Source organism: Hypanus sabinus, chromosome 20 (genome assembly GCF_030144855.1).
Source record: "Hypanus sabinus isolate sHypSab1 chromosome 20, sHypSab1.hap1, whole genome shotgun sequence".
NCBI lineage: Eukaryota > Metazoa > Chordata > Chondrichthyes > Myliobatiformes > Dasyatidae > Hypanus > Hypanus sabinus.
This window is the reverse complement of record NC_082725.1, coordinates 46,347,918-46,360,107: the sequence shown is the minus strand read 5'-3', so window position 1 is coordinate 46,360,107 and position 12,190 is coordinate 46,347,918. Positions and strand designations below refer to the sequence as shown.

Here is a 12,190-nt window from a genome sequence, read left to right as displayed (position 1 = left end):
CTCGTAAATAAGCTTTTAATTGAAAATAACAAAAAAGAGTATTATTTGATATTTTATATTTATTTTTTAATTGATCAAATGACATCAATATACCTCCTTCAAAACAATCACCTATATATTTAATCCCCTTTTGGAACCAGTTATGTAAAAGTTTATTATCCATTGTAAAAGGAATAAGCCTATTTTGAATTAAAGTTCTTTTTGCTAATAAAGATTTCTTTATCTCATTGTCCATGTTTACCTTATTCCATAAATCAATCAAGTGTCTTAATATAGGAGATTCTTTTTTTTCCCGTATCCATTTGGATTCCCATTTATATATAAAATCTTCTGGTATGTTTTCTGCTATCTTTTCTAATTCTATTCTAATCCATGTCGGTTTTTCTTCATCAAAAAAAGACGCAATAAATCTAAGTTGATTTGCTTTATAATAATTCTTAAAACTGAGAGGGACTTCTACTGGAATTTATGCAGAACTTGTATCACAGAAACGGTAGTCAAATCAAAGAATTTTTTGCAGTATTGATGCTCTGCTTGTGGGGGGACGATGAAGTTTGACCTTATGATGATAAATAAAAGCCATTTTTTATGCCACTCGGTGGTGGCAAAGGTTCGACCTTTTGTGCACACCACTTTCTGAAACTTTGATAGAGTAGACTTGGGAGAACGTTTCCACTGGTGAATAGGAAACAAAAACTAAACCTGACAAATAGAAGATTGCCAAATCATCCAATGCACCATCTGTAAGAGAGTACAGTTCCCACTTTAAGCATCAATCACCTCAGAATGCAAGGAATTGGAGTGCAAGTAAAACATCTTAATCCCTGACCAAGAAGAGATGAATTAAAGATAAAGGAAAAATGGTTGAAGAATATGCTAATAAATTCCAATGACATAAGAAATAGAGGGACTGTATGCAGTGTAGAGCAGTTATAAATTTGGAGTAATTTATATAATTTTTGGCCATTTGATTTTAATTGCCATAAAGCAGTAATGTATAAAGAGCACTGAACCATTTCATTTTGAGTAATTGAGGTTATGTTTTGTATTTTCAATAACTAACTTATTTTTATGTCTTCCATTGCTATCTGGAATCATGTGTGTTTAAATAGTTACATTTTGCTGCTTTCAATTCCCGAATGTAGACTTGTGTGTGTGCAAATCGGTTCCTGGTGCAGGAGGGAATTCACGATGCATTTGTGGAGAAGATGGTGAAGGCGATGCATAGAGATTTGCGTGTTGGAAGTGGATTTGATGAACAGACTACACAGGGTCCCCTAATCAATGAAAGAGCAGTGGTAAAGGTAATATTCAAGCAAGGCATATTTGAAAAACATACTTCAAACTCATAATTCTCTAGAAGATTTGCAAAAGATTTTGTTATTCTGACAAAAGCTCTTAACAGAAGTGAGTAACTGAGGTAACCATTTCTAAATTAAGTGACAACAAATCGCATTTTATAATGCATTTAACACAAATGCCTGGTGATACTTCAGTAGAATATTAAAAAACAAAGTTTGGCCTTGAGTCACAAAAGCAGCTATTAGCAAGGTAACTCACTATCTTGAAGGAAACTAAAGGGAATCCAATATTAACATCTAAATAGCTGAGACCAAAGCCTGTAATGACAGAGGAAAGACTAAACATGGAGGAACAGGCGTCTCAGCTGGAAGAAATTCCAAGGCATTGAAAGAACTGAATGGTTAAAAATTTTAAATGAGTGCAAACCTCTCTTATTTCTCTGTTTCAGGTAGAAAATCAGATAAGTGATGCAGTGTCTCGTGGTGCCTGCGTTGTGACAGGGGGAAAGAGACATAGTCTTGGAGGAAGCTTCTTTGAACCAACTCTTCTTTCTAATGTCACAGCAGACATGCTGTGTGCACAAGAGGAAACATTTGGTCCTTTGGCACCAGTTCTCAAGTAAGGAAACCTTTAATATCTTTCTGTCAGATCTATTGCAAACAAGATATTAGGAATATGTTCTAAAACTAGCTGCCTCAAGAGTGCAGAAGTACCCTACCCTAGACTCAATTTTCTGCCCAGGTTGTAGGCTGGTGCTTTTCTTAGCCAGCTTGCCCATTACTATTTACTATTACTATTACTATTTACGCTGAAGCATCTGCCTGAGCTGTAGAAAGAAGCCACTAGGTGGCAGTCATGTCTCAGAATATGACTATTCAATGCTACGTGAAACCCTAATGCCTATAAATTCAGCTACACAGGCTTTCCTTGTCAGGGTGCAGAGTAGTTACAGCTCTCTACATCAAATGGGGACTCTGGAATCTCAGCAAGGCTTTTCCTCTCTTTTGTGGACAAGTCATTTTCTAGGTTCTTCTGATGAAGATTTAAGTATCATTCAACCATAGATGAATGCCCACCAAATGGAACAGCGTTACTCCGGGGCCAAGCTGTAAAGTATTGTACTAACAGTTATACACAGCACAAGGCACATACAGCATATACAAGATAGCAGTAAACATATAGTTACACTAAATAAATATATATAACCCAAGCCCCTGAGTGACATGTCCTATAAATTGATGGTGCACAGGTGTTATTGCAAGAACAAGCAGTCAGCAGGTAAACTCATACACACACGTGTGGTCCAGCTTGTCGTCCACTGAGCAAACACTGGAGAGTAGCATTGACGGGAGGGGCCAGCTCCCAGTCCTGCAGGGATGCCACGCCACACTGCGCCTCCCCACCTGGACTGTTGCAAGAGGCAAGCCCTCGGCACGAGGCTCACTACGACCTAACCCCCCCCCCGCCCGCCGTCAGCCACCCCAGCAAAGCGGTGAACTGGACTTGCAGAATTCTACACTGGCAATGTCCAACAGGGTCTTGCAATTGCGAGAAAAACACCTTAAGGCAACCGCTGCACACCACATTCTCACAGCAATGCCTTTCTGTAGCAGGCAGCAATACAGTCCACACCAAATCCATCTCCAACGGTGAGCATCTTGCTGATCGGGTAGACCTGCAGTGCTTGAAGTTCTTTAATGTCCACAGTTGTTGTACGATTGTTTAAAAAAACAATTTAAATAAAGACAAAAACACCTTTAGTCAGTCCCGTGTGTCCTCCTGTGTCCGAGCACGCTGTCATCTTATCAGAAATTGAAAGCATTTCTTGACCAAATTGCAGATTGTTCCATCGAATGCCCCTTGCTGGTCACTTACTGCAGGTGAACCAGCTTTTCACAGCTGCTGGTTGTTGGAAACAATGCTCAAGCAATTCTTAAGCAACTTACCTCATTCCCTCTTCCCAGCCCATTGAGAACAGATCACACTGATCATGGGATTCCTGTTTAGGAGAAAGGCCTTGTCTCAAAACCAACTCAGTAGCTCTTGATGCCTTAACACTACAGAATTTCCAAGAATCAGGCCAGCCATGCACGATGAACCATTAATGCACCTTCAGAAGAACTGAGGAAATCGGACACATCTCATTGCCAACGTGCCATGGGCAAAAATACTAAATAGTTTAATTGAGATGCAATGTTAAATTAAGAAGGTAAAAATAGAACAGCCATTGTAATGTATTATCAGTTGCAGTGTCAGATGTTTGCTACTGGTGGTTGTAAACAAACTATATCTGTGTTTATGGTGGGATTCAGTGTAGGAAAATTATGTTTTTTTTGTGTACTGTTATCACTTCAATTACGCTAAAAGTAATCAGGTTATTGAGGAGATAAAGCAGTATTTTTGCAGCAGTTCAAGGGCTGTGGATGCAAATTCATTAGCAAGTTTCAAAATTGGAATTTACTAATTTATTGAGATACAGTTGTTCTGCCACGCTGCCCAGCAACCCTCGATTTAACCCTAGCCTAATCACAGGGCAGTTTAAAATGACCAATTAACCTACCGACCGGTACATCTTCGGACAGTGGGAGGAAACGCACACTGTCACGGGGAGAATGCACAAGCTCCTTGCAGGTAGCAGTGGAATATGCTAGCAAGAAAATGAAATTATATGCAAAATACAAAATGCTGTGGACACTCAGCAGGTTAGGTAGCATCAATGGAGGGGAATAAACAGTCATCATTTCTGGCCAAGATCCTTTGTCAGAACTGGAAAGGAAAGGAGAAGTACTAGAAGCTGGTAGGTGATAGCAGGGGAAGGAATCTGATCGGACAGGAGAATGGACAACATGGGGAAAGGGGAAGGAGGGACATCAGAGGGAGATGATAGGCAGGTGAGAAGGGAAGGAGTAAGAGAGGAGGCAGAATGAAGAATAGAAAAAGAGAGAAGGGAGAAGGAGCAGTGAGAGAAGGTCTCACTGAATTCCTGTCAAAGAGAAGACTACAAATTCAGGCTGGATGTGCTTCAAAGAGACTTTGCAGTGGAGCAGCAGGTCATGGACACGAGCTTCTGCAGATGCTGGAAATCCCGAGCAACACACAAAATGCTGGAGGATCTCGGCAACTCGGGCAGCATCTGTGGAGGGGAACATACAGTCAAAGTCTTGGGCCAAGACCCTTCATCAGGACTGGAAAGGAAGTGGGGAGAGGCCAGAATAAGAATGTGGGGATGGGGAAGAGTAAAAGCTGGCAGATGATAAGTGAAGTGTGTGGGTGGGGGGAATGAAGTGATAAGCTGGGAGATGATGTGGAAAAGTTAAAGGGCTGAAGAAGAAGGGATCTAATTAGAGAGCAGAGTGAACCATAGGAGAACTATTATCATAAAGTCTAGTGAAATTTGAGTAGATCATAATCATAAGTTCTATAATTATGGGAGTAAAAAGCAAACGTTAGTAGCACTAATTTATTAACTCTTTCAAAGAGGCACAGGGAGGGTGAATGGCCTCTTTCAGGATAGTGGGACATTATGGATTTGTAATGTTAAACTTAGCATGTCTCTTTTTGTACCTGTGCCCTCAATACCTCCCAGTGCAACTGGATCCTCAACCTCCTCACTTGCAGACCCCAGAGAGTGGCAACAACATCTCCTCCTTGATCTCCATCATCACAAGGCTGTGTGTCTTTAGCCTCCTGGTCTGCCTACCATGGTGTAACTAGGCACAGCTCCAATACCATATTCAAGTTTGCTGATGACACCACTGTTGTAGGCCGAATCAGCATATAGGAGGGAGATTGAAAATCTGGCTGATTGGTGCCTCAACAATCACCTTTTACTCAATGTCAGCAAGACCAAGGAGCCAATTACTGAATTCGGGAGAGGAAACCAGAGGTGTATGAGGCAGTCCCCATCGGAGGGTCAGCAGCTTTAAATTCCTCGATGTTGTCATTTCAGGGGACCTGTCCTGGGCCCAGCACTTAAGTAAGAAAGCACGGCAGCGCCTCTGCTTAGGAGTTTGCAAAGATTCGGCATGACATCTAAAACTTTGACAGATTTCTATAGATGGTAGAGAGTATTCTGACTGATTACATCACAACCTAGTATAGAAACATCAATGCCCTTCAATAGAAAACCCTACAAGAAGTAATAGATACAGCCCAGTCCATCGCGGGTAAGGCCCTCCCCACCACTGAGCACATCTACATGGAGGACCATCGCAGGAAAGCCACATCCTTCGGGGACACCCACCACTCAGGTCATGATCTCTTCTTGCTGCTGCCATCGGGAAGAAAGTACAGGAGCCTCAGGACTCACACCACCAGGTTCAGGAATAGTTATTACCCCATCAGGCTCTTGAACCAAAGGGGATAACTTCACTTGCCCCATCACTGAAATGTTCCCACAACCTATGGACTCACGTTAAAGGACTTTTCATCTATATTCTCAATATTTATTGTTTATTATAAGTATTTCTTTCTTTTTATATTTGCACAATTGTCCTTTCAACACTAGTCGGTGAGGTTTTTCATTGATTCTATTATGATTATCATTATGGATGTATAGAGTATGCCCACAAGAAAATGAATCTCAGGGTTGTATATGGTGACATAAAGTTTACTTTGATAGTAAATTTGCTTTGAACTTTAAAGGGTTGACTGTTTTTTGCAAATTTATGCGTTACTTTGGGTTTAAAATAAAACTTTTATTATAAAAGTTAATTTTCTAGCTGTCATTTTGGTGTGATTGAATTCAGAGTTGAAGGAAAGTGTAGTCATTTTCCTCAGCTCCATCATTGGCCAGCGGCTTCTGTTACAAGATTTAAGATCCTGTAAATTCTTAATTACAGGTTTCAGACGGAGGAAGAAGCTGTCGCCATTGCTAATGCTGCTAGTGTGGGTCTGGCTGGTGAGTCAGTTTCAGTGTTGGCATTCACTCTAATTAGAAATCATGCCGAACGAAAGCAATTGTACACCTGCACTTCTCATATTCAAATATTTGCCAATTAAAAGATCTGATAGGTTAATTGTAAAGGTTGTGATTTGTTTGATTCTGTTATCCTGAGCTAAAAGCTGTATGCATGATTTATAGAAGTAAGTTTTTGAAACAGTATACCACTGTTTTTAAAAGTTTGTTATGCTCTTGTCTCTTCCAGGTTACTTTTACTCGAGAGATCATGCTCAGATTTGGAGAGTTGCTGAACAGCTGGAAGTTGGCATAGTTGGAGTTAACGAAGGGCTGTTATCCACCCCAGAAGCACCTTTCGGGGGCGTTAAACAGTCTGGACTTGGCAGAGAAGGCTCTAAATATGGTGTTGATGATTTTTTGGAAATCAAGTATGTCTGTTTTGGAGGTTTATAAGCAGTTGGGTAAATAAGGAAGTCACGTCAACAGTATTTCAATCAATCAGTTAATTTACTTGAGCCTTTATGCAGAAAGTCTTTCCATTGGCTGTAACACAATAGGTTATAATTAACATGGCACATTTTTAAAGCACACTGGATCATGCAGATAATTTGTAGGGAAAATTTTTGTATTTTAATTATAGACAGTCAAGGTATATATTTTTTGCACTGCTGAATCATGTAAATCTGCTAAATGTTGGTTAGCACTTATTTTTTTCTGGAAATGTTTATGAATATTTTAGAAATTCACCAATTTACAATCATTGAGTAGATTACCCATTAGGAATTTAAATTGTTTTTAAATTTTACTCTAAACTTTAGGCTGCATTGCTTAAGATCCCATTTTGATGACTCCTTATTGTTACAAAAAATGTGATAGATAATGTTTTCTAATTGTGTGTTGAATTTAAAAACACTTAACTGCCAAAATGTTTTCATAGAATTGTGATTACTGTCATTTTAAATTATTTTATTTGCCATGTCAAATATGTTTGGATTTAATTTCCATAAGACATGGGAGCAGAATTAGGCCATTTGGCCCATCTACTGCACCATTCAATCACAGCTGATCCTTCTTTCCCCTCCTCAGCCCCTCTCTCCAGCCTTCTCCCTGTGACCTTTGAAAGGACCGTAAGATATAAGAACACAATTAGGCCATTTGGCCCATAAACGTAAACATTTCCTAGCAAACATAAATATTAATTGACTAATTTGTTGCAGTTAATACCTTAAAGGTATTTTGTCTTTTGGCAATACCTTAATGTAAAAGATGTTGTAATCTTATTTTATGTGCAGATATAAATCTGATTTTAGAACAATTTGTGTAGTTATGATCTGTTCCTTATTTGACACTGAATTACAGACCTTGCCTACAAGAAAGAAGGAAAAAAAACTGAAGAGAGAGTACAACAGAGTAAAGGATAAAGAATCAATATTGTTCAGGTTATGTTTGTTTCAGTGACTCCTGGATACTTGGGTTAGCCATTATTAATTGGTAATCGGTGCATTATTTGTATTTATTTAATATTCTTATGCAAAATAACCTGCTTGGCAGTGGCAAAACCCTAAAACCTAAATACACTTGCAAGTTTTCTGTAGTGTAAACCTGAAGGCCTTTGCACCATTCAAGAGAAAAAGGAAGGTGTATATTTTAACAAAAACTGGATACTTCCCTATAAAGGAATGTGAAGAGCAAATCCAGGGGAACATGATACTGATTCTGTACTCTCTGCTGCTGGTCTAACTGTGTTCTATTTTGACCTTCTGCTGGTTCGTAATTCCTCCAAAGCAGCAGAAAATATTACCATGGTACACTGAATAGTTCAGGCTAAAGAATTTGTAAATTTATTGACAGCTAAATTGTACAGAAGCAAAATTAATTCAGGTTTGGGAGCAACATAGAAAATCACTGGTACATGAAGTTTTCTTAATCATCTGTTACCTTGAGGGTGGATGTTTTTTGTTCTGGAATTCTTTAAATGATGTATAATGCCATTGATGCAAGCATGTTGGCGATCTGATTCCACTGGGACATGAAGGAACATTTAAAGCAGAATTTACTAAAGCTGTAATTCTTTCCTATCAGGATACTGGAGGATGGAATGGTCAAAAGGCAATGAAGTGCATCTTATTCTATAGATTAAATTACTTATTGTTCATCCAAATCCTCAAGGTAACTCATCCACAGCAAAAAGTATTTCGCCTGCCTTCTCCAAACTCAGTTTTAGGCTTGTGAGAGAATATGTAGGCCTAACAAATTATATTTCTTCAACGTCCACATTTCCTCATGTAATTTAAAAAGCCAGCAGAAACAGATTCATACAATGATACAGAATAATTAAAAATTCTTCAGCAAGAGTAATGCAGTGCTCACAGGGACACAGGGCAAATGCCCAAGATATCAGGCAAGAGAATGTCCTCTTCCCAACTCAATCTCTCAAGTAGCCTATCAACTGGCTGCTGGGGTTTGCTCCTCTACAGGGAGTTGCAGGGAAACACAGAACTGGACATTTAAAGGGAGGCACTGGCAGTTCATTTACCACCAGTCAGATAAGCCTGTCAGTTTATTTCTTCAATTTTTGTTTTTGTACACTGTAGTTTAAAGATACCATGACACTGGTCGAAGAGCATGGCTGTCCATTATCCTGCTTAGTGTCCATAACCCAATGCATTAATCTCAGTGCTATACGACAAACGGTCCAGTCCCCCCAGTTTATAAGATATAAAAAGTAATTCATCCAGTTATTTTGAGTGTGACACTTCCAGAAAATGCACAATACATATCAGGAGTAGTTTCTCACTGGGGACAATTGCATAAACTCAGAGGGGAATTATTAATTGTTCCTCCAGCTTCAATTGTGACAATTATACCAAATGAGGTTTCTAATTTGCATTAGTAATTCTTCTTGCAGCTTTGTTTTTTAGTTTTTCATCTGTATGTCAACTGATCCTTAGAGGTTTTGCACAGGAAGATTCCTGCACATGCACTTTAGAGCACAAATAGTTTTTCATGGTTACAAATACAAAGAACTTTAATTTTAGCTACTTTTCATTTTGCAGCCTTAATGTCTATCATTAAATACCTCATGAGGTTTTTCAAATGCACTTTATGTTTGCAAGACTGTAAACATCATCAAATGGTATTTCAATGTAAGTAGAGAAAGCACTTAAGAGGTTTGATCCAGGTCCCTTTATGTTGCAGCTGCTGACTTAGCTCACATTTGCACACAGAACTAACAGAAATGGCTGGAATCATAAAGCTACAGGAAGCTGACATGATAAGTCTTTCAAGGGATACAATCTGGCAAACCATTCTGCAGTTAAGGATTGCTCATCGTAGTGAACCTATCCAAAATTTTCAACTTTTCCTTCAGACCTTCCATTAGTCTTTTCCAGAGTATGCCAAAATTCTGCAGTTTAAAAAACACTTTAATGTCTTTAGAATCATCCACTTCTTTTTCTTCCTCCGCTCTGTTGGGAAAAAATACTTCACCAATAAGCTTTCCAATTCAGCAAGTTTATCTGTTTTTGGGATGATAATTTAAAGATACTCCATTTTTGAGAGAGCCATTCATTCCAGCTTTAAAGTTCTCAGTCTCGATGGTTTCTCTGCTAAACAGTATGTTCTGATCACTCTCAAACTCTGATTCCGATACCATTAGACTCGAATTGTGTTCGGTGCTTTTGTGTTTCACACCTGGAACAGAAAGACTGTACTCACTTTTATGATCTGGTATTAACATCTGGACAGATGGTGCCTCATTCACATTATAGAGAAAAGAATTACAATATAATTTTTTCACACCAAGTATACACAAGTCATCTCATAGCCAATGAAGTGTCTTTGTAGAGAGGTCACTGTTGTAATTCAGAAAATGTAGCAACCAATAATATAATGATAATTGCTAATATGCTACAATAATAATATCCTGGAAAGGATCTGCTGGCATTAGGGTCCAGAAGTTTACAAGAATTATCCCAGGAATGAAAGGGTAACCATTTGATGTTACTTACACAGTACTGAATAGCATTTAGAAGGACGAGCAGGAGTCTCATCGAATCCTACCAAATATTGAAAGGCTAGATAGAGTGGATGTGGAGAGGATGTTTCCAACATTGGAAGAGTTTGGGAGTAGAGAACGCAGCCTCAGAATAGAAGGGTGTCCCTTTGGAACAGTGATGAAGAGGGATTTTTTTTTAGCCAGAGTGTTGTGGATCTGTCGAATTTATTGTCAGAAACAGCTGTGGAGGTATATTTATTGGGTATATTTAAAGTAGACGTTGAAAGGTTCTTGATTGTTAAGGACATCAAAGGTTACGGAGAGAAGCCAATAGAATGAGATTGAGAGGGAAAATAAATCAGCCATGATTGGTAGAGTGGACTCGGGCCAAATGTCCTAATTCTGCTCCTCTGCCTTATGACTATGACTAATACTTTCTTGTGATATTTTTGTGACATAGGTTTTGCCACAATACAAGGGAGAATTCTCCATCCCTCCTCAAGATAGCTTGGGGGGGTGTAATTCATAGTTTCTAATGATATTAGCTATGACACGGGTTTTGCCAGGATACAAAGGAGAATTCTGCATTCCTCTTCAAAGTAGCCCTAGAGGTGAGGGGGCATAATTTAAATTCAAATCCAAAGGATGATACCCTTATCAATGCACTGACCTTCCTACTGCTGCAGAGTATATTCCCAGATTATATGCTTATGTCCCTGGACTGGGACTTGACCCCACAACCTTAAGTGAAAATACATGAGAACTGCCATATAACAACTGACATACTGAACCCCCAGTGAGTTGGCAGGCATTGTGGCCTCCACTGGCAACAAAGCATAAGCTTTCTTCTCGGTACCTGAAAGGCTATTTTGGCTTTATTCTTGATACTTAATCAACTATATTCACTCTATAATAGGCATCCGTTAGTCTCATGAGACCATGGATTTGCACCTTGGGAGGTTTTTCCAGGGCGCAGGCCTTCCCCTCTCCACACCACCGAATTTATCCAAGGGAAGGGCACTAGGACCCAAGCAGCTTGGCACCGGCGTCGTCGCAGAGCAATGTGTTATTAAGTGCCTTGCTCAAGAACACAAACACGCTCTGCCTCAGCTGAGGCTCGAACCAGTGACCTTCTAGTTACTAGTCCGATGCCTTGTCCACTACGACACGCGCCAACACATTCACTCTATATCACTTACCATATTTAGGTCTCAATGCCACCTGTTCTTGATCATCCATACTGTCCAAAATAGTATACTTGTTTTTCTTCCTTATTTTTGTCCTCTTTCTGTCAGAAAAAGTGATTCAAAATCATGTTATGTCCAGGATGTTTGAATAATAGAGTTGTATGATTGCACCCGAAAGATATGCAGATTCCTTACTGATATTACTGTCTCATACCTCCTGCAACAACAAATACAAGTCCAGCAAATCCCTCCAATGACGATGATTGTTAGAAACATTGACAGAATCACATATAATATGTTCCACTCTGTGAATAAAAGTACAAGATTAACAACAGCATCTGACTGCATGTGAAAGAAATGTATTTACATAGTGCCTATTCATCTCTTATGATGTTCCAAAAACCAAGAAATCTCCAGGACTTGTCGCTGACATAATGTAGGAAATAGAACATGCAATTTGTGCACAAGAGATCCCACCTCAGAACGGAGGACGTATTTCCCTCAATGCTGACAGGGTAATATGTAGGAAATAAAGACACCCTATGCAAGAATGAAGTCATCCAACTGAATCTTTACTGAGAGCTAGACTTCAGTTGGTGTTCAATGACTCCACTTCAATGGAATAATTCTGTCCAATTATACACATTTTGTCTACAGGAAGATGCCAGATTCTGAGAGGGAACAGGAAGTTATCAGTATAATAGCAAAGATAAGATCAGTTCACTGTGGAGGTACAGGAAGGTGGGATTTTTCTTACTAGCAGTGTTAAGGTTAAAGAGCGAGTCAGCTATGAAACAGAATTAT

At 39.2% G+C, this 12,190-nt stretch overlaps 2 protein-coding genes across 2 annotated transcripts in view; one reads left to right on the top strand and one right to left on the bottom strand.

Annotated features, from left to right (window-relative positions):
- The window catches only part of aldh5a1 (aldehyde dehydrogenase 5 family, member A1 (succinate-semialdehyde dehydrogenase)), a 39,402-nt gene extending 31,885 nt beyond the window's left edge, over window positions 1–7,517 (top strand). Inside the window, exons 7-10 of the mRNA XM_059945436.1 lie at window positions 1,146–1,304; window positions 1,751–1,920; window positions 6,144–6,202; window positions 6,450–7,517. Of these exons, the coding sequence (XP_059801419.1) occupies window positions 1,146–1,304; window positions 1,751–1,920; window positions 6,144–6,202; window positions 6,450–6,655 (594 nt within the window). The 3' untranslated portion in view covers window positions 6,656–7,517. The remainder of the gene's footprint in view (window positions 1–1,145; window positions 1,305–1,750; window positions 1,921–6,143; window positions 6,203–6,449) is intronic.
- The window catches only part of LOC132378489 (dyslexia-associated protein KIAA0319-like), an 80,594-nt gene continuing 75,222 nt past the window's right edge, over window positions 6,819–12,190 (bottom strand). Inside the window, exons 19-21 of the mRNA XM_059945431.1 lie at window positions 11,601–11,691; window positions 11,399–11,487; window positions 6,819–9,895 (exon numbers count right to left, since the gene is read on the bottom strand). Coding sequence (XP_059801414.1) covers window positions 9,717–9,895; window positions 11,399–11,487; window positions 11,601–11,691 — 359 coding nt within the window. The 3' untranslated portion in view covers window positions 6,819–9,716. The remainder of the gene's footprint in view (window positions 9,896–11,398; window positions 11,488–11,600; window positions 11,692–12,190) is intronic.